At 34.4% G+C, this 22,480-nt stretch overlaps 1 protein-coding gene across 1 annotated transcript in view; it reads left to right on the top strand.

Moving 5' to 3' along the window:
• Positions 1-4,395: 4,395 nt before the first annotated feature.
• The window catches only part of LOC147810887 (uncharacterized), a 30,055-nt gene continuing 11,970 nt past the window's right edge, over positions 4,396-22,480 (top strand). Inside the window, exons 1-8 of the mRNA XM_087162138.1 lie at positions 4,396-4,486; positions 6,248-6,411; positions 7,615-7,713; positions 8,553-8,649; positions 11,642-11,714; positions 15,590-15,635; positions 18,546-18,601; positions 20,572-20,647. Coding sequence (XP_087018264.1) covers positions 4,396-4,486; positions 6,248-6,411; positions 7,615-7,713; positions 8,553-8,649; positions 11,642-11,714; positions 15,590-15,635; positions 18,546-18,601; positions 20,572-20,647 — 702 coding nt within the window. The remainder of the gene's footprint in view (positions 4,487-6,247; positions 6,412-7,614; positions 7,714-8,552; positions 8,650-11,641; positions 11,715-15,589; positions 15,636-18,545; positions 18,602-20,571; positions 20,648-22,480) is intronic.

Genomic DNA, 22,480 nt, shown 5'->3' with positions numbered 1-22,480 from the left:
CTTTATCGTAGCACAATCATGGCCCTTGTAGATGTACTTGTAGAGGTATTTCACCGGTCCGATGCTGCCGACGAATTCGACATTGATGTGGCATTGATACTTCTTGAGCAGGTAGGCGTTGTACGGGACGACGTGGCGGTTGTCTGTGGTGACGCGCTGGCCGTTGCAGTCTTTCCTGTAGATGGCTTGCTCATGCGAGAATTCTGGGTTCATTGGATCCAACAACGGATTGTAGCGTCGGCGATACCTCGGCTTTTCATCGTCCACCAGCGATGCCATGTCTTGATGTTCCATTGGAAATCCCCATCTGCACTGGTCTCTTCCATGTTTGCTGACCATGCACGGAGCGCTTGGGTTCATATCACCACACGGGTTATGGATCATCCATTTCGAGATCAGTTCCTTGAGTTCCGGATCATCTGCTGGAATTTCCGCCGAGATAAAATCGTCAAGTTGGTCAGCGCTGTGAATCTTGTCCGCTGGCGACATAATCACTAATAGGTGCATGTGCGGTAAACCTCGCTTTTGGAACTCGATGGTGAAGACGTACGCGGATGCTCTTCCAAAGATTTGATGCGTCATGATGTCTTCGACGATTTGGCGGAACTTGAGACGTGCGACTCTTGCAACGATGTCTGGACGGGTTAGAGCCAACAGGCTTTCCGGAATTGCGGCGTTGAATTCATTGCGTATCGCTGACAGGAGTTCTGGCCACTGCGGATTGCAGGTAACGGTGATAAAAAATTCGGGCGATCCAAATCTTCGCACTAATGCCATGGAGTCTTCGAAATTCTCGATATACCAGCGCGTTGATCCGGGAAAAGATGACGGTAAGATGGTTGTTTCGCCAATTGCAGCATCTTTTTGCGCAGCCAAGCTTCTGAGCATGTTGTGAACTCCGGCGTATTTCTCGACTTGAATTTCACGCTGATGGCTCTTTATCCACTGTATGCGATCTCTTTCGACGCAAATGTAGGTGTCGACCACGTATTGCTGGAGTAAGCGTCCGCCAAAGTGAAGTGCATTAAACTCGACCAATCGTTGATCTATTCCTGCATTTGTGCAATCGATCGGGAGTGGCTTGGCATAATTCGGACGGTAGGCGAGTCGGTAACAGGCTAATTCTGCACGTGTAACATGATTTCTTGATGGATAAGGCGTGTGCAGCGGCATTCCAACATAGAATCCAAAAGTTCCTCTCGGGTAGAAAAGCGGGTAGGTAAAAGGCTCGACGCGACCATCGATGTTGCTTAGCTGCGTGATTTTTCCCCGCGTTCTCGCATGACCATTTCATTCTCTGGGATGCTTTGATCGGCGTTGAGAGTCAAGACTGCGGCTATTTCGTTTACAACTCTTGCGTTGAATCGTCGAGGATCGTCGCCTTCACGGTTTGTAAAGACGAGGTGGACATTGGGCGGTTGTACTCCGGCTGCGATTGCGCGTTGGTTGGTTTCTTCGATCACTTCTCTCATCATCATAAACGATTGGGCGAACGGGTTGTTAAAGCGCATGATCTCCTCGAGTAGTTGCAATAGTTCTGGGCTTAACTCTCGGTTGAGCTCAGATCGCGCAGCTGTAGCCTCGTCCGGGTCCATGAAGTACATTTGTGCAAACTTCGGCTGTTCAAATCCACCTTGCGGGTCTTGAGTCGGGCGCGTTGCCAGGTTGATCTTGTGATGGACTTGACCGCCGGCGATAAACGCGTAGATTCCATGTTGATTGACGGTTCTGTCGCCGTCGACTTTGAATGAGGCAAGTGCAAAGCAGGCGTCGATGTTGCGGATCCTTCTGTGGTATTCTTCCAATAGGCGGTGTTGTCGTGCAAATAGAAGCGCTAATTCGTTTGGAAATTCGGGCATTGGTAGTTTGATTCTTCCATGTAAGCAGCAGTCGCCAAATGAATCTACGTGTATTTTGTTCTTCGCTCTTTCTTCTGGGAAATGCAAAGCGCCATCGTGGATGCAAGCGACGTTAAATGGACCAAGACTTTGATATTCCACGTCGGAAGTTGCAGCATTTTTGTAGGTTGACGCAGGCCGAGATTTCGCAGCTCTATGGAGTCTTTCATTACGGCGGCGTTGTTCCTCTAGGCGAATGTTGCAGCCCCTCATTGTTTCGTTTTTTCGTCTGCGTCTTTCATAATCGCGGTATTTTACTCGTTGAGATGCATTAAGTTCCTTCAATATATCCGAGATTCGTTCCTTGCTACGCTGCTTGACTGCTCTTGTCGGGCGCAACGGCGTTATCATCGGGTCTTGGATATTCAAAGCGTGCATACTGGTCGAAGATGTGAAAGATGCGGCTTCAGATGGTCCCGACATGTTCAATTGGTCACTGTTCACAACGAATTCGTAAATTTGCTTCCGTTCATCCGCTTCTTGAAAATTCTTGTCCAGGAAAAGGCGTCGATGAGAGAGGTATTGTCGAGCATAAAAGACGATGTAAACTCCGCAGGAAGACGCGTCATCTTGGTGGTTGTAAGCGTTGCGAGATTTCACGATGCATCCTTTCAGCTTTTCATTCGTAACAACGGTATTCAAAACGTGTCGCAGTATTTTTCTCAAACAGCATCGATGGGCAGCGGGTTGTCGACTGGATCGCAGACTAATGGTTGACGTTCTCCATAGCTTGCTTCGTAAATTCCTAGCATCCAGTGCTCGCCTCTATCCATTTGAGCTCTCTTGTGAACGGGAATGAGTAGCACGTCGAATCCTTGTTGAACGCCGTATAGATAGTTGGAAGCCTTGTTCTGGTCGCTGATATCGTTGAGAAGAGCCATTCCTTCATAAGCGTCATCCGCTGTTGTAACGTAAAAGCGTGCGACAAATTCAGGGTGAAGTACTGCAACTTTGATGGTCGGGTAAGCTTGTTCGGCGTAATGGAGAAGCATTCTGACAATGACGGTATCTTCTAGTTGTCCATTTGCGGGTAGAATTGAGTTGATCGCTTGTTGTTCTAAATTCCGGCTCCTTGAAGAATTTCATGTAGAGGTGCATTCTGCATGTTGAAAATGTAGCTTGAAATCTGATGAATGTTGAAATGTCGGACTTTGTTGACGGTGATTTTAACACAAAAGTTAAACTTTTCTCCACTTTGATAAATGTAAACTAATGCGAACCTTACAATTAAATTATTAATTCCTTCGTATATTATTGGTTTAAGTTGTCGAAAATTAATATTTCAATTGTAAGGTTCGCATTAGCATACATTTATAAGAGTGGAGAAAAGTATCTATAGCCATTATGGCGAACTAATAAAGTTTGAAAATATCCTATCTGTAACTCCGAACTGCTCGACCGTAGCGCTTCAAAACCGTCGCCAATCGATTCCTCGTGGCCAAAAACCCCAGACCCCCAAGTTTACCGGAGTTTATTAATTCTGGGGCGATTTTCGACTTGGCAACCATTCCTCGTATTATAGTATAAGATAGATTTAATTAAGATTTTCCTCAGGGCACTTAATCTACTTTTTTTTATTTTCCTTGGCGGAAAAATTTTGCAAATCACAGTTAACTGTGCCATCTCATTATCATTGTTTCTAAAAAGTGTGAATTCAACATACATTGTTTATCAGCTTTTATTTCTTATTTTAAGCTTCTTCACACCAGATAAAAGAGCATTTCCTGTACCTAACCAGGGAATAACAGTAGAGAACAATCCAACATTCTGCTACACTTTTAATTCTGCAGTTGGAAAACCTGAAACTGTGGGAAAAACTTTACCAAAATCCTCGAGTGAGTATGACCTGGCATACAGGTTTTATATACAAAATAAATAGGAAACCTAACATGGTATGTTTGTCATAGGAATTTTATTACCATTGGCAAAATGCGTCTTGTTTTGGGTTTTATTACCCATTGGCAAAATGGGTGTTGTTTTGGGTTGTATGGCTTGCGTACTTTATTTGGATGTCATCATACTTTTCAACTGTGTTCAAGAGTAATGGTAAACAGTGCGCATGCGTCGTCATTGCATGCGTTGCTATGGCGACCGCTGCTATTTGATAATTTTTTTAGAATTCTCTTTTTCTTTTCATCCGCAATCATTCTTACTGTATTTACATAATAATAATTTAAAGTACTTTTATATTCCTTTTATTATTAACTTATAATTACTGTGTTAACTGTGATTTCAATATAAATATGAATACTGATGAAGGAAAAGTATTTTGTGACATGTTGAACAGGATTTGCAAACTAATATCAATTGAGACAGTTTTTGCAACCCATGATTTGAAATGTTGTGGCGTTTATCGGAGTCAAACCAGAAAAAAAGCATTTCAAAAATGGATAACCAGTGATCGTAATAAAGCGATAAAAATTTTTTGTTGTTGTTGTTGTCGTCGCCCATTACAGCAGAAGGGATGCGATTGTTCTTGTCTCCAGTGGCGCCACCTATGGCCAAGAATTCGACTCTTGCCACACCCATATGTCACACCCGTTTATCAGGTGGACAAATTTATACATCCATTCCTTCATCCACAAATCGTAATTTTGACTTAAATCAGAGAACGATCAATCTCCAATTCGGTTCCCCCCGAGATATTGATTTGTTAAAGGAACACGGAGGACTTTGTGACCCAACATATTTACGTGCACCAGACGCTATTTACTAAGCGGGGAGTCCTCGGCCGGCTGGATTCGAATTCCCGTTCTGATAAATGTGAGTTAAGCTACTATCCAGGACAAGGAGTTTTATTAATTACTGGTTTTACTTTATAGTGTAATGAGAAATTATATGAAATAATTAGTTTCGCAGTAACTCTTTAAACTATTGTATAATACTAATTATTGTATAATACTAATAATTAGGTCAGCGGAGAAAGATTATCTTCGAGTTTTTAAAAGCATAAAAAATCTATGACAGTAATGAGAATACAATTATTTCTGAGGTAACACTTTCTAGAAGTCAATAATAAGAAGTCATATTGCAGATGCAGAAAGCTTCGAACTTCTATTTATAGGTAATATAAATAATCATAGTTATAATTATGGTAGTCTGTTGGCGAATAATTTCCAAGTTTATTTTTAAATTTTTTGTTGATTAAAAAAAAATTATAATTAGTATTTATATGCGATAAAATTTTTTGGTTTCGGACGGATTTTTAAGAGTTCTAAACACGTGACGCTACCATTTATAATTTAATAATTCTTTCATCAATAGTTCAAAAAATTCAGCGAGAAAGAATAATTATTAAGGAAAAGAATAAAAACTTAACAAAAAATATCTGTTTCATCATTTTCAGAAATTTCTTTATTCTCACATCCTTACTGAGTAGTTTGACTGAACTGTTCAAATTGCATCAAGGGAATTAGCATTATCTCATGCGTATTCTATATAAATTTAAATTAGAATGAAATATTCACAGCATAAATATTACAAAATACTATTTTCAATTATGAATACAAATTTGTCATTAAAATTTTAATCTGACGCTTCTTTATTTACAAGAAAAAACTACTTTTTAAGACTCTTTAAATACAGCAACGAATTCAACCGCTTCAACGATTTTGGAACTTGCTCCTCTAGCTCCAAGTCAGGAAATTAACCCTTACAATAGGTTCGGTTTCAATAATGGAGATTCTCCACTAATATTTAAATGTATCAGATCTCGATAGCAGTTTTTCGATATAAATTTTCGCTCGTTTAAATAATACTTTTGATGGGATTCAATGAAATATAGATTAAGGCCGGTGATAACGAATCATACTGTCTATTTAGTATGTGGCAGGGTTATTAGATTATGTGGGGGCTATTAGATTATGTGGCTGGGTGGAGCAGTTGGTTTGTCCGTCGGCCTTCTGAGCCCAAGTCTGTGGGTTCGATCCCCGGCCCAGACACCATATTTTCGGGCGCCATATTCGGGACCCAGACACCATATTCGAAAATCCTCAGCGGCCATGTCGTATGATTATGCGGCATGTAAAAGATCCCTGGAGTGCCTTATTGGCTCTTGGTATTTCCGACAAAATTCCTAGTGCACTTTAGCATCCAAAAAGAGTCTCGGTGCTGCCATCTAGTGTGGCAGAAACTAGACGTCCAAATTAACATGGCCAACGGTATCACACCCATTGTGGTGGTCCTGAAAGAGTGGATACCTCTTCTGGAGAGCGCACTAGATCTGCTCATAGGGAAGACTGATTGTGCAGCTCATAGGAAATAAAAAAAACTTTATAAAGATTTTCGTGAATTAAATTATAATACAAATTTTCTTAATGCGATTATTCTTTCTTTTTGTTTTTATTTAGAGATCGAAATTGTTCTTTTGACTGAATTTTCGGAGTATCCAATCCCGAAAACGAAACCAGGATTAATAATCGCGATTCATGATAGAAAGCAATTGGTAAATCCTTTTCTTTCTGGAGATGTTTTGTATGGTGGTGATAAGTATCAATTAAGAATTGAGAAAGAGGTAAGTAATTAAGAGTTATATTACTTAATACTTATATCAGCTCAAGAAGAAAGTTTGCAAAATGTCAGATTTCATTTATTTTTTCTTTTGCATCTGTTCTTTTGATTTGGAAAGACTCTTAAAATTTAGCAAAATACTGTGCATTCAAATCTTTTGCGTCTGTACTTCTTGATTACAAAGATGCCAAAAATTTTGCAAAAAAAAAAAAAAAATTACAGTCTACCATTTAACTTTTAAAAGTCGAATGAGACAATGAAATAACCTGAGCCGCGATGACTCAGAAGATAGAACGTTCGCCTTCCAATGAGGCAAACCGGGTTCGAATCCCAGTCGATACGAATTCCGCATCCGGCTTGCACCGACCACAGTGCTAACGTGAAATATCCTGAGTGGTAGACGGATCATGGGTTAGAGTCCCCTTGCCGTCAGGCTAACCGTGGGAGGTTCTCGTGGTCTTCCTCTCCATGTATTGCAAATGCGGGTTAGCTCCATCAAATAGTCCTCCACGAAAGCAAATTTCCCCCAATACTTGATCCAGGAGTTCCCTTGTCTTCTGGATTGGGTTCAAAATTACAAGGCTACGGAGTTAAACATTAGTAGTCGTAAACCCATAAAATTGGGTCGGCTTTTCAACGACTGGTGTAAAATCTAGCATCATTCATCCTACTCAGGATGTTCCGTAATCAACTCCTTTGATGTAAACGTTAGAAAATTTCGAAATTTAACGTAATATTCATTACACTCAGGTTCCGTAATCACTACTTTTGATATAAACGTCATTGCGATTTCGGAATTTATCTCCAGCAAGCTCATTTTAATCATATTAAGGTCAAGAACCGAATTATTGCAATAACTCCTAGAAAAAAGAAGGCCTCAGATCGGGTTACCATAAACAAGAAATTTGATTCATTAATAGTCTAAACGTAATGACATCTTTTGTATTTACCACCACTACGCAGCCTTGGATCCCAAACGTAGTGACATCTTTCTTATTTTTCACCCACTGCGCAGTTTATGTTCGTTACGTCGGACTACTAAATTGATCCGTGCTGAGGCTTTCTTTCTTGTAGGAGGTGTTGATTATTGTTGAATTATCAATGTAAAGCTAAAATTAAAAACATAAAAATCTGTTTGATTGCGTCGTCATGAATTATAGTGGACTTTAAAGATGATGTTTAGTCTAATTAGTTTTTTTTTTAATAGATTCAAACTAGTCTGTTACCAGCTCCCTATGACACCAACTGCACTGACTACTTAACTCAATGGGAGCAAAACGATGGTACAGGACCTCTCGATTCTCAAGTAAAGTTGCACTTTAAGTTTGAATTTTACATTTGACAATATTTTTAAAAAGATTTTTTAATATTTTATCAGAATTTTACTTTTAAAATGTATATTGAAACCTTAAAAAACTTTTTTGTGAAGAAAATAGCTTCAAAAGCATTTAAAAATCATTATAAATTCGATATAATACTTTTTTGTGTTAAAAAAAGAAAATGTGAGAGTATCTTGAGATTAAAATTGTATGTATCACTTCAACCGGTTTTATTTATTTTCGAATTCAATGATTTAAAACTTAAATATTGTGCATTTTTTTAAAGATTCTAAAATTATATCCTAAGGATAGAAAAATTTAATTATTGACTGAAATTTCTTTCAAGATTTTTAACTGACAATAAGTCTCAAATTTCTGGTTTAGAATTTTGTTTTACTTCTAAAGTAATTTTTTTGTCATTTTGTATTACATTTCTTTGAGTGTGCTTTTAAAATTTTTAACAGAAATGATGCTAAAAACAATATAAGTTGCATTTATATTCTAATATAAGTGCAATCAACTAGTAAACATTTTCATAAATAATTTTTAAAAAGCTTACTAAGTTAACATTTTAAAAAGCTTACCAAAATAATTTAACTGAAATTTGAAAACTGTAAAAACAGCTAAAACTTAATGTGTTTGTTATTTAGTATTCGCTTAAGAAAAGCGATTAAATTGTCTGATTTCAATCAAAAATATCGTTATCCAAAAAGAATTTTTTTAAACAAAGATATTTGTTTGAAAATCGCGTATTTTTTCACTTTTAGTTTTAATATATTTTCACATTCAGTAAAATAATAATTTAAACATGTTTCTAATTTTTCAGGATTGCATAAATAACTGTATTTTAGATAATTTAATATCTATTGAATCTTGCATTCCTGATGATTTTTTTGTTCCTCACAATCAAGATATTTGCGAAGGTATGTACATTTAGCTGAGGTAAATATCTTCATTTTTGGTTTCTACTTTGCAAAAAAGTTTCGCGTATTCGAGCTCTAAAAATGGTGTCAACTGCTTTACCCTTAAGTTCTACAGCACCAAAATCTAAGGATAGTTCCGGTTGTTATGAAACTAGAATGTTCTTTCACACTACTTGGTGTAAAGTAACTGCTACCAACTACCAAGTTTGTTATTTAGTAATATTGAATCTTATAATTACAGTAAGATATACGAAGTAAGAATCAGTAAAGTTACATTTGCGAGTAAATGCAAAGCAAGAATCAGTAAAGTTATTTTTGCGAGAAAATACAAAGTAAGAATCAGTAAAGTTATTTTTGCGAGACAATACGAAGTAAGAATCAGTACTTTAAGTTGCACACATGCACTAACTCTTAAGATAAAATTACAGTTTGTGAATCAAACATACACGAAGTAACTCTCATATTAAGACGAATTAAGGCATAACAGAGCTGGGTGGGATGGAAATTATACTTTATAAAATTATTTGATACAGTTTATAAAAGCTTGAAAAAAAAATTAAAATATAAATATCCTTATTGCGCAACTGAAAACAATTATACATATTTTTTAACGACGAACTATTGTGTAGTTATTCTCTGAACTTCTGCAGAGAACTTCTACTGAACTATGAACTTATCGGTAGACTGCAGTCTCTGCAGATGAAAAACAGCACTGAAGACAGACATTAAAAAGGCGTTATAGATTGTAAACAATCACAAACGAAATCAAAACGCGCCAACATTGGAGTTTTTGGAAGTAAAAATATTTCACGCATGGTGTAATAGTGACTAATTATGGTCAAAACTTTTTGTACTTTCGAATTTTTGAACTTTCAAACATTCTTTTATAGTATGTATAAAATACTGCATTTAAATTGTTTATAAAAGTTTGATTTGGTTAAGAAAGGTTTGGTTGGAAAAATGTTAACCCACAAAATTTTTAGAGTTGATCAACATCAAATTCGGAGAGATATTATGCCATAGTTTTTACTGTGTATACTGATTCTTAAATTGAAATTAGTTTATAAATCAAATTTAATCACAGCACGCAGAGAATATTAAATTGTGAATGCGAAGAAACAAAACTGATTTGAAATAGGAAACATAAAGTTGTCAATGAAAAATGGAGAGAAAAAAAATCAATTCCAGATTGAAGTTCATTTTATCGTTGTCAACTTCACGATTTCTATTTCAAATCTATTTTGTTTTTTCTCATTAACATTTGATAAATCTTGAAAATGGGTGCTTATTTTTGAGGGCTTGAAACATGTTGACTGTTATTTCATATTTATATATTTTCGAAGCAAATGAAGCTTTTAATCAAGTAATATATTGCATTAATTTGCTTCGAAAAAATCGCAAATATTAACGATAGAACATTTTCTTAAACTTAAAAATTAATTTTTTTTTAAATTTTTAATTTTTTTTTTATACGAGGTAGTCAGTGGAATTATTTCAATTATGTAACTTCTCAAGTTTAATTATTTCAATGAAAAGAAAAATGAAGTTAATATCTAGAAAAGTGTAATGAATTAGAAGTCCTCAAAAACATGTTTATTGAAATGAACATGAAAAGAGTAGATGAATTTATTAGAATTGCTGAAAACGGAGCATAATCTCGAAATCAAGTTAAACAGCACATTAATTCTTTTTATTCAATAGAATTATTGAATATAGTCAGCAGAGGCAACAACTGATTAATCATTAAAATCATGAAAACAATATGAAAAACCATTTGACGATTCCAAATCAATAGAAAAAAAATAGAAAAGAGCCAGTGATCTGTCATCAAAATTCCGAAACCTAGACGATAAATGGACTGGCTATTCTAATTTATCGGAAAAATAGAAAAGAACCGTAAGGTAATAATTTTTTCGTGAAAAATACTGTATTTTAGTTTTTATTTCAGTTTTTAGTATCTACCGAATCGATAAACCAAAGTCCGTCCTTTTCCCGGATCTGAAATTTTATTTAATTCCCTATAAGTTTATTATTTTTTTAAATTGAGTTTAGCAAAATTATTTTAGATATTTATGCACAATTTTAAAATATAATTCAATGAATTGATGTTATTTAATTTTTCCTATTAATCATGCAAGTTGAGAACACTGGCGGATCCAGCGGCGGGTCATGAGCCCCCCCCCCCCCAAATTTTCTTTTTTTTAGAAATAAATAAATAAATAAATAAAAATAAAAAAAATTTTAATAGTTTACAAAAGAGGCCGGGATAGCCTGGTCGGTAGGGCGCTAGGCCCATATCCAAGAGGTCGTGGGTTCGATCCATGGAGTTTCCTTGTCTTCTGGATTGGTTTAAAATTACAAGGCTACGGAGTTGAACGTTAGTAGTCGTAAACCCATGAAATTGGGTCGGCTGTTCAACGACGGTTATAAAATAAAATAAAATAGTTTACAAAAGAAATAAAAATTTTTAAAAATTATTTAAGGGGGCATATACACCTAGGTAGGTCGGAAAAATCGATTTTTTTTCCAAAGCCAAGATTTGCCAAAGTTTCTAAAAAAACACATTACATTTATTATTTAAAGATGTTGAATACTTGAATTATTTATTTGTTGTTCTATTGTTCATTATGAAAAAATAAATGAAAAATCTAGCATTAAAAGCCCCAGTTTTTTCTTTTTTAAAAAAAAATATGTAAAAAAATTTTTTTTCATAAAAAAAATTAATTGTGGGAGGGATGAATCTGAGTCTATGACCCCCCCAGGAAAAATTTCTGGATCCGCCCCTGGTTGAGAAATGCTTTCTTTGGTTTAAACAATTCTTCAAGAACAATAGATCCTAAAACAGTGCAATGCAAGCTCTAATCTGGCTAGTTTTCTGAGTAATGTATTTCACCAATCAGGTTCTTATTAACATCTACAAAATACGCATAAGCGAAAAATTGCATAGAGTGTGAATTGTCCCTAAAATATCTTATTTTTATTCTTTATATAGATCTAGCACGAAAAAATATAGATTTGGATACTTATAAAGAGAGCTGTGCGATCAGTTGTGGAAATCCTTGCTTGTAAGTGTCATTATATAGCATAATTAACACTATTTACACTTTTTAATATGCTTGCTAGCTGGTGGGTGACTACTTTGATCAGTTTGCGTAGGGACCGAGGGTGCGCAGTATCGACCCTTGTTAAACTGTTCTGCAGCAAAGTGATAGATTTCGCGCACTGGTCGTCGGACTACCAAAGCAGAGGAGCCATTCAATACATCCTTGAAGAACGAAGGCCTCAGCACGGATCAATTTAGTAGTCCGATGTGACGAGCATAAACTGCGCAGTCGATGAAAAAGAAGAAAGATGTCATTACGTTTGGACTACTAAAGGATCAAATTTCTTGTTTATGGTAACCCGTGTTAAGGCTTCTCTTTTCTAGGAGGTATTGAGTCATTTCCTCTGCAGAGGATCAAAATTGTGATGACGTGTCTTCGGATCATCCTCAAAGATGTTTCCCAGACCATCGCCAATAGCCTATTGCGCAGCTCTAGTGCGTCGTTAATAAAGTACCTACCAACTTAATATGCTCTTTAGTATCTGCCATGGAAAATATCAAAACTGTGGCAACTGTCTTAATGTGGAACTGACACCATATCATGTTTTTAACTGCCCTGCAGTCGCTGCAGGCCTTCACCTCTTAAACTACCCCACAGAAGAGGATTTGTATTCATTTAATGCCATAGAAATAACAAAAACTATTCAAGCACACCATGAAATATGATTCAATAGAGGATACGACGTCAACCAACCAACCAGTATATGCCATTAGAACGCATAAACTAAACTGTTCATTCCAATTAAGCACGCAAAATTTTGCTATTTTTTGTTCTTTAATTCTTAAACAAGACGAGCTTTTCATTTAGCCGAAGTCTTGATTGCAAAAGTTTGGAAGAATTAGCTTAGATATTACTGCTCAGGGAACATGAAACATCTTGAATTCTATGAACGGACGAAGATGTCGGGGCTACTTATTTTTATACTAGGTAGTCCTAGGCGTAATCTGCGATCAAAAGATACTGAACCGGTTACTTTCATTGTGATAAGAACTAGACTAATGCATTTTTGCAAGGAAATTTCGGAGTTTCTTTTACATAATCATGATCATGAACTGTGTTATTTTCTTTGCAAAGGGTTCAATGAATTCAAATGTTTATTTTTAGTTTTCACATTTTTTATTCTTTCATTATCGCTCATTGAACGCTAATCATTTTGAATTCTATGAATTGGGAAAAGTGACAGGGTTATTTATTTTATTTGGTAGTCCTATTAGTAATTTGCGGTCAAAAAGATAGTGAGCAGGTTACTTTCATTATTGAGAATTATAATATTACCTCTTCGTATGGAAAATCTTTATGTCTAATATACACTGGTGGACAAAATTAAGACAACATCAGAATTGGACACAGCTTCAATGGGCTAATGTTCTCTTCACCGATGAGTGCAGATTCAGTCTACAACCTGATTCTGAACCGTTATTGATATGGAGGGAACCCGGAACACGATACCATAAAAGCAACATTATTGAAAGGGACAATTATACTGGTGGAGGACTCATGGTTTGGGCAGGGATCATGCAAGATATACGCACACCGCTCCATGTGTTTGGCAATGGTTCCGTGAATGCCCAGAGGTACAGGCAGGAGGTCCTAGAGTCTATCATATAGAGTCTATCATCCCCATGTGCGTCTTTTCAGGGGCGCTGTTTGCCCTGAGTTCATGTTCATGGACGACAATGCGCGACCACATAGGGCTCTCATGGTTGATGAGTATCTGTAAAGCGAGGATATTCAACGAATGGATTGACCAGCCAAATCCCCTGACCTGAATCCTATTGAACATGCTTGGGATGCTCTTCGGAGAGCTATTGCGATGCGCCAACCTCCCCCCAGAACTACTCTGGAGTTAAAAATTGCTCTGATGAAAGAATGGGAGGGTCTTCCACAAGTCCTCCTTAACTCCCTTATTAACAGCATGCATACTCGTTGTGCATGCTGTTTGTCTGTCAGGGGTCACCATACATCATACTAGAGGCAACACACTCTGTACAAGCCTTACTTTTATTGTCATCTTTTATCCTTAAGTTCAGACTGCATTGGATTTATTGGCAATAGGTCTTGCCAGTGAATGGCACTTTCATTTTTGTTTTGCATTTTTTATCATAGAATAAGCTATATCCATACCAAATTTCATTTAGTTATATTCAGTATTTTTTGGGATATTTGGGAAAATGTCTTAATTTTATCCACCAGTGTTTAATCATGATAATGAGCTCCGTTATTTTCTTTTCAGAGGGTTTAAATTCACATTTTTCTCAGTTCATTTCTAATTTTTGTTTAGTTTTTACATTTCTCTGGACGCATATTCAGCTAAAATATATGTAACATGGTGCGTAGCGTTTTTGAAAAATGCTTAAAGGTGCTTATTTTCGATTTTCGTTTTTTAAAAAACCCTTAAAGGTGCTTTTTTGATAGGGTGTTTTTAAAAAGTGCTTAATTTTCTCTTTTCGAAAATGAGATTTTTTTTCTTTGCCACGTCGATTTCCACCACAAAAGCATGATTTTCACATTGTTCTACTCAACGTTTTCACAATTGATTCAGCATCAATCTATTTCGGCGTACCGTCGGTTCATAGCGTATGAAAGCGCCAATCATTTTTTATGTTTGATAAAACACTTGCGAATCCACATGTGCGTCTACTGAGCTGGATTCGGTGAGATTATTGCACTCTCATGTGCTTTGCAAGATATTTTCAATTTCGGGCTTCATTTTCCACCTTCTGATATCGAATCGAAAAATCTCTTTATTATTTTATAATGGCTAATATAATCAAGTAAAGAGTACTTTTTCAGAATTTTTATTTTATCATGATCATGTAGTCTTTGAAAATTATTTTGCATTTTGTTAATGTATATAGTCCTTAAAAATATTTTTTAAGTACTTAAAACGTGCTTATTTTTTGTTGAAAGATTTGGCTACGCATCCTGCGTAAAATTATCTCTGATTTTATTGCTCATTGAACGAGAATTATCTCGAATTTTCTATGAATTGAAAAAAAATGACTGGATTTCTTATTTTTTTCCTACGTCATCCTTGGCGTAATTTTCAGTCAAAAAAAAAAGGTGAACCGATTACTTTCATTGATAAAAATTCGTTTTCTATACAAGTTTGCAATATTCTGAGTTTTTTATATGTATTCATGATCACAGTCTCTGTTAACATCTTTACAAAGAGTTCAATAAATTAATATTCTTCTTGATTTTATTTTGTTTAAATTTTGCATTGCTGGTGTGCATTATTTAATGAAAACTATCGGCTTGCAACCAGCCTACCGCCATATATTTGGAATCCTAAAAAAATGTGAAATTATTCTTTGAAAATTTTCGAAGTGGAAGTAGGTTTTAATGTCTTTTGACAGTCAAAAGGCAATCAACTATCTTTAAAAAACCTCTTTTTGCCGCAAATTAAAACACTGAAATTGTAAACACTATGGAGATAAACATTAATGCTAAACTACATCCGTTTCAGAAAGTGTTAATTACAAAATTTACATATTTTGCTCTAGTTTTTGTTCCATTAAAAATAACTAATAAGATTTATACATTTTCTTTTAAATTAAGTAAATGTATTTCAAATTCTAATGATAATAAGTATTTATTGACAAGTTTCCTATAGCCTATATGATCGCCAAATATATATAGATATAAGAACTTTAGGCATATCAGAATCTTGCTTCAGCGGCTATATATATATATATATATATATATATATATATATATATATATATATATATATATATATATATATATATATATATATATATATATATATATATATATATATATATATATATATATATATATATATAAACAAATTAATTATTTTTTGTTTCCAGTGAAAGAACATATGTTACAAGATTATTAAAAGAAGGAGAATTAACGGTATGATTTTTGTTTTTAAAATGGATTTGATTAAATTGCGAAATTTGTGGTCAGAATTTTGTGCCCCCTACTTAAAAAGTCAAATTCAAAAATAAATCTTAAGACTAAAAAAGTCTTAAAGGCTCTGACTTAAATCGCAATACAGATATATTCTTCCTAAAGAGAGATGAGCTTTAGCTGCCACTTTTGAATTTGCAGTGGGGGAGGGGGCAATTGGAGGATATCATGTAAGCCTTTCTAGGCATCCGAATGTTACTCCAGCTGTTGCATTCATTAAGGAGATAACTGGATTCGAATGGGAGTATGGGTTTGAATGGGAGTATTGGTTAGTATGCTGAAACTTACGAGAGTCCATTACCATTTCATCTATTCTCTCCCTAAGAAGTTTCAAATTGGACTGACCGCAACCCAAATAGCAAAATAAGGTTTCAAAAATGGTTTGTTATGCGGTTTACGTGTAAACCTTCTAAACTTAAAACGAGATCCGTGACAATCTGCTCTATTCTACGCACGTTACCCTAATTCAAAACCTTGGAAAATAACCCTCAATATAATAACCTTATATCGAGGTTGACTTAGGGTTTTCAAGCGATCCTTTAATAAAGCTAGTGCCAAGGAGAAAATAATCTTGAATCTACGTAATTATAAGGTTTCTTTTCGCAAAGTCTTGTATGCTCAGCTGAAATCCACCTTGTCTTGGAATTTTAATGGACGATGCAATTTGATCTTATCTCTAAAGTAAAAATTCAAATTCATCACCATCAAGACAGACGCCCAGATATCAAAATAAGGTTTATTTTCCCTTAGCAAAAACCTTTTAACGTAAACCTAAAAAGGTTTTTGTAAGGTTTACGTGTAAGCCTTCCAAACTTAAAACGAGATCTGTGACAAACCGCTCTATTCTACTGACATTACTCTAATCCAAAACCTTGTAAAACAACCTTCTATATAAAAACCTTGAATAGAGGTTGTGTTAGGGTGAAAATAATCTGAATAATCTTAATCTGAATAAGGTTTCTTTCCACAAAGTCTTGTATGCTCAGCTGAAATCCACCTTGTCTTGGAATTTTAATGGACGATGCAATTTGATCTTATCTCTAAAGTAAAAATTCAAATTCATCACCATCAAGACAGACGCCCAGATATCAAAATAAGGTTTATTTTCCCTTAGCAAAAACCTTTTAACGTAAACCTAAAAAGGTTTTTGTAAGGTTTACGTGTAAGCCTTCCAAACTTAAAACGAGATCTGTGACAAACCGCTCTATTCTACTGACATTACTCTAATCCAAAACCTTGTAAAACAACCTTCTATATAAAAACCTTGAATAGAGGTTGTGTTAGGGTGAAAATAATCTGAATAATCTTAATCTGAATAAGGTTTCTTTCCACAAAGTCTTGTATGCTCAGCTGAAATCCACCTTGTCTTGGAATTTTAATGGACGATGCAATTTGATCTTATCTCTAAAGTAAAAATTCAAATTCATCACCATCAAGACAGACGCCCAGATATCAAAATAAGGTTTATTTTCCCTTAGCAAAAACCTTTTAACGTAAACCTAAAAAGGTTTTTGTAAGGTTTACGTGTAAGCCTTCCAAACTTAAAACGAGATCTGTGACAAACCGCTCTATTCTACTGACATTACTCTAATCCAAAACCTTGTAAAACAACCTTCTATATAAAAACCTTGAATAGAGGTTGTGTTAGGGTGAAAATAATCTGAATAATCTTAATCTGAATAAGGTTTCTTTCCACAAAGTCTTGTATGCTCAGCTGAAATCCACCTTGTCTTGGAATTTTAATGGACGATGCAATTTGATCTTATCTCTAAAGTAAAAATTCAAATTCATCACCATCAAGACAGACGCCCAGATATCAAAATAAGGTTTATTTTCCCTTAGCAAAAACCTTTTAACGTAAACCTAAAAAGGTTTTTGTAAGGTTTACGTGTAAGCCTTCCAAACTTAAAACGAGATCTGTGACAAAAAGCTCTATTCTACTGACATTACTCTAATCCAAAACCTTGTAAAACAACCTTCTATATAAAAACCTTGAATAGAGGTTGTGTTAGGGTGAAAATAATCTGAATAATCTTAATCTGAATAAGGTTTCTTTCCACAAAGTCTTGTATGCTCAGCTGAAATCCGCCTTGTCACGAAATTTTTACGGACAATGCAATTTGATCCTATCGATAGTGTGACGTCAGCTAAAACGTCATTATGGACTTAAGTTACCATTTTATCTAAGAGTCAGTACTTTCAAAAAAGCTTTAAAAATAGTTTTTGATCCTTTAAGGATGAAAGGTTTAAAACTGCAATATTTTTGCTTTTATTGTAATAATAAGGTTTTTGCTTTTACTTGCTTTTATTGTAATAATAATATTGTAATAATAATATTGCAAAAGAGCATTCCCTCTGCAGAGGATCAGATTTGTAATCGCATGGCATCGAATCTTCCTTAGGGATGTTTCTCAATTCAGTCTATTCATCATATATATGCAGTAATTCTCAACGAAATAGCAAATTTTCAATACGTCTACTTGTGTTTTAGTGACATCTATTGGTGAAAATTTGTACGTTTTGTAAGTTTTTTATTTTACGTACGTTTTGTAAAATTTGTAAGTTTTTTATTTTTGTTAAATGCATCGTTTGAATTTTTTTTCATTCAAATTTTAACTCATTCGAACCAATAGAATGATTCTCTAAGAAAACTCTAAAAAAGGAAAAGGAATTTTTTGCAAACTTTGTATTTTTGACTGGTGTTTACTCATATTTTGGTGAGGTACCACCCAGCTGTCCATTTCTCCCTAAATGAAGAGCTTTAGCTCATCTTGTTTGCTTAAATTTGTTCAAAAATTAGACTATTAGTAACATCAGTGTTTAAATAACGTTTACTTTTTTTTCCATTTTTAGTGTGATTCATCAACAAATGACTCTTTGACAAATTTTGAAGAATCTCAGTTTTGCACGTAAGTTCTTTTAAGTGCATTAAATAAACATTTTACTTGAAGAAATGTTTTACTAGTAATTTTGCGAATTTGAAAAAAGGCACTTTAGAAAGATAAAAAAAAAAGTTTTTACTTTAAGAAATTGCCTTTGAAATTTTTGATAGAAAATATATTAATTTTCTTTCATATAGAATTTGCGCGGAAGTAATGTCACTGGTTTTGTTGTGAAACGTACGCAAGAGAACGTGCTCTGATAAGTGTGGTCTTTGAGTCGACTGCGACTGTTCGCAGACTAAGGACACTAACTTTTTTTTAAGCTCATTTTTCTCTTCTTTGCAACTGCAATGTAACACTCGATGTATTGCTGAGTCAACTGCAACTGTCCGGTGGCTAAGGACACTGATATTTGTTAAACTCTTTTTTTCTATTATTTGCAAACTACAAGGCAACGCTCGATTTATTGCTGTGTCAACTGCGATTATCCGCAAAATAAAAGCATTGATTTTTTTAAAACTCATTTTCCTCTTTTTTCCGCACTTCTTTGCAACGCTCAATGTATTGCCATTAAGTTTTGTGGGAAACTTGGTCAGTTCGCAATTAAAAAAAAATTCTGTATGAAAGAGGACCTTTAAATATGATTCTTTATCAGAATACCAAGTATTCTGGTAACACAAAGTATTTTTTGAAGATCGTACAGAGGTCAGTGATAAAACCCATACTGTCAGGCATATAACTGACATAAGTATGACCCAACTGCTTAACTCTGGCATTCCAAAAAGTACCATTCTAATATCGCAGACTATTGAAAGTCTCACCTTTCATCATCTTCTTCCGCTTTCTAATCGACCCGAAGTTGACGATTCCTCAGTCTTCATGAACTCCTGACCTTGCTCCTCCAGACTTTTCCTGTTCCCGTGCTGAATTCCGAACATAAAAAGATATTATTCTATATCAATTGTCAATTCAAAGAGACTTACACATAAGCGTTTAAGCCGCAAAGCTGTAGATCGCATTTTGTCTGGTCAATCCAATAAAGTCTTAGTCACTTTGATCTTCTGGCTCTTCTAGAGAATTTTCCTGTTCCCATGCCTCAAAGATTGTATGAAATGGCATAGCTTCATGTCGATTGGCAAATCAAAGAGATTTACACCAAAGTTCTTTAAAGTGCATTTCGAAACAACTCTACGTGCCCAATACTCTGTTGCTGGAAAATCTTATTGGAAGTGATTTTATGACGCATAAGAAAACCATTTTGGAACTTTTCAAAGAGTTGTACGAATCTCATCAATAAATGTTTTTAACAAACTCCCTAACGCTAGTTTTTGGAGAGAAAAAACTGTTCCTAAAGACAACCGCAACTTTCCTCAGACTTAGCTGAAACTTTGATTTCTTCATTTTAAAGCCGTTATATAGCGTATGTTACATTTATAACACTCATTTACTTATCTTACTTATTTTTACCATAAACTTACCTATGGTGTAGCTTTTAATTCTAGAGGAATATTTCCGACAATTACTTGACTGAGGGCCGAAAAAGCCTGGTTGGTAGGGCACTGAACCCAAATCTAAGTGTTCGTGGGTTCGATCCCGACCGGCCGTGTAGTAAGTGGTGACTGGTGCAAGTTAAATCTGTTGAGTCGCAAAGTCCTTCATGTTCCCATAACAAATCAATACCTCTGGGGGTACTGATCCAAAAGTTTCCTTGTCTTCTGGATTGATTCAAAATTACAAGGCTACGGAGTTGACCATTAGTAGTCGTAAACCCAAAATTGGGTCGGCTGTTCAACGACGGATATAAAATAAAATAAAATTACTTGACTGAGGATTAGATCGTATCTTACAATAAAAATTAAAAATTTTTAATGTTTCTACTGCTATTCATGCATTCATATGGTTATTATAATAGCCAATTAACAGATCTCAAAGAATCAGATGTTTTTTATCGGAATGTCAAGGCAAATGTTTTAGAAGCATTTGTATTTTTTTTATAGGTATAACAACATATCTTTGACACTATTGTTCAATCAATTTATGCTGTCCAAAATTGTTTCTGTGCCAAGAATTCAGGTATCTTAAGTCATAAACTTATTTTCTTTCTTAATTTACATTAAATGCAGTGAATAAAATTGTGTAAAGAACCAATTTATGTGTATGTTATAAGACTCAATCGTTTATATGGGTGATTCTCATGAAATATGACAATTCACTGTCCCTTGTTTCTAGATCTAATACTATAATACTAAAAGAACTTTTTTTAAAAAAAAAATTAATAAATAGCATTGCTGTTAGCATTTTAAATTGACTTTGCATGAACATTGACTGTTTAAATAGTTAAAAAATTTTATTGAACTTCAAAATGTCATTTTCCTGGTATGCCCCAAACAAAGTTTCCAATAATAACTAGCTTCAAAACTTGACATAAATTTTTCAATATCTAATTTCTTTTATCTCAACCGGTGCAAGCATTTCTAGAATATACGCGGAGGATATTATTTACAAAAACTTCTTTTAAAATAATTTTTCCTGGCATTCAAGATTTGGTGAATTTCTATTTCATTTTATTTTTTTCTCGAGCAAATGTCAATAAACTACACTGCTGCCTGTAAGATATTAATAAGTGTAACGGAAGAAGTATACAAAAAAATTTTTTGATTATTTTGAAGACTAAATTTGAAGAAATTTTTTGATCCGAATTGTTATGTTTAGAAAGAATCACCCATATGAGTATTTTATAAGATTTAAGTAGATTTTTATTTTAGATTAAGTTTTAAAAATTCTCAAAAACTTCTTTTCTTTCGTTTAAAAGTTTTACAAATATTCATTAATTGTTTGGAGTTAATAGTAGTTTCTTTTTTTTCTTTTGAAGGAAATTAAAGTGCCTTAAGGCGTTTCAAAAATAAATATTGATATCAAATTTTTTTTTTAAATTATAAAATTTTAAACCAAACTTAAAAGCTAGTTTTTTTTTTAAAAAAATTGGCAAATAATTCGGAGTTGACATTTTTTATTTTGTTAAGAGATTTAGAATATGTTCTTTATGTATACAGTATATCATATATTATGTATATAGTAGATAATAATATAGTAATAGTAGGTAGTTATTCCAATATATTTTTTAAGCAATCGACTGATAGCAATATTTAACAATAAAAAAACACAGAATATTAAATAAAATAAAATAAATACTGTTTGAAATTTTTTTTCTTCTTTTCTAAAGTACTTTTCTTGATATAACTTTTCTTGTGTCGTCAACTGAAGTACTTTTCTTGTGTCGTCATTCGCCTCTAAGAGCACTTCTCTATTACGAACTGTTTCTTCATGATCTTCAGAACAGGTCATAATTGCAAAGCGGTGCGTGCGGTGACGTTTCTGGGCATGGGTTCCTATTCAGTTTTAATCCTGATGATGTGCAGTACCTCCCCTAGAAGCAAGAGTTATGGGACACCTTGTTAAATATAACGTTTTTAAACTTGCATATTTCGAGAAGAAATAGTTTAAGAATGTCATTAAAAAATCTAACTTTGGAAGCGAAACAAATTTCAGATTTGAAATCGCGAGACCTGAATTATTAAGATCAAGCATTCGTATAAATTCAACAAAACATTTTTGTTCTACAGAGTAATTAACATTTAAAGTAAATGCTCTAAAATTCGGATATGTGTCTTAAATTAAAGTGTGGCTTAAATAAACACAAATGATGATCCCTTCCAAAGCCTTAAGGTGTTTTCGAGGTTGTTTATAAGTGGTACGGTGGCTTTGAGGCTTATTTGAAGTTGACTTCAAGAACAACTTGAAGAAATCAACCTCCTAAGGTTTATTATCAAGTCATATGAAGTTCTTTTGTTTACATTTGAGATTGTTCTGAGGTTGATATAGTTTATCTACGGTAAGAACCCCCTC

Source organism: Parasteatoda tepidariorum, chromosome 4, assembly GCF_982258835.1.
Source record: "Parasteatoda tepidariorum strain Cologne lab strain chromosome 4, Ptep-v5.0, whole genome shotgun sequence".
NCBI classification, from domain to species: domain Eukaryota; kingdom Metazoa; phylum Arthropoda; class Arachnida; order Araneae; family Theridiidae; genus Parasteatoda; species Parasteatoda tepidariorum.
Note: the sequence above shows the minus strand (reverse complement) of the source record. Positions and strands in the feature narration are given on the sequence as shown.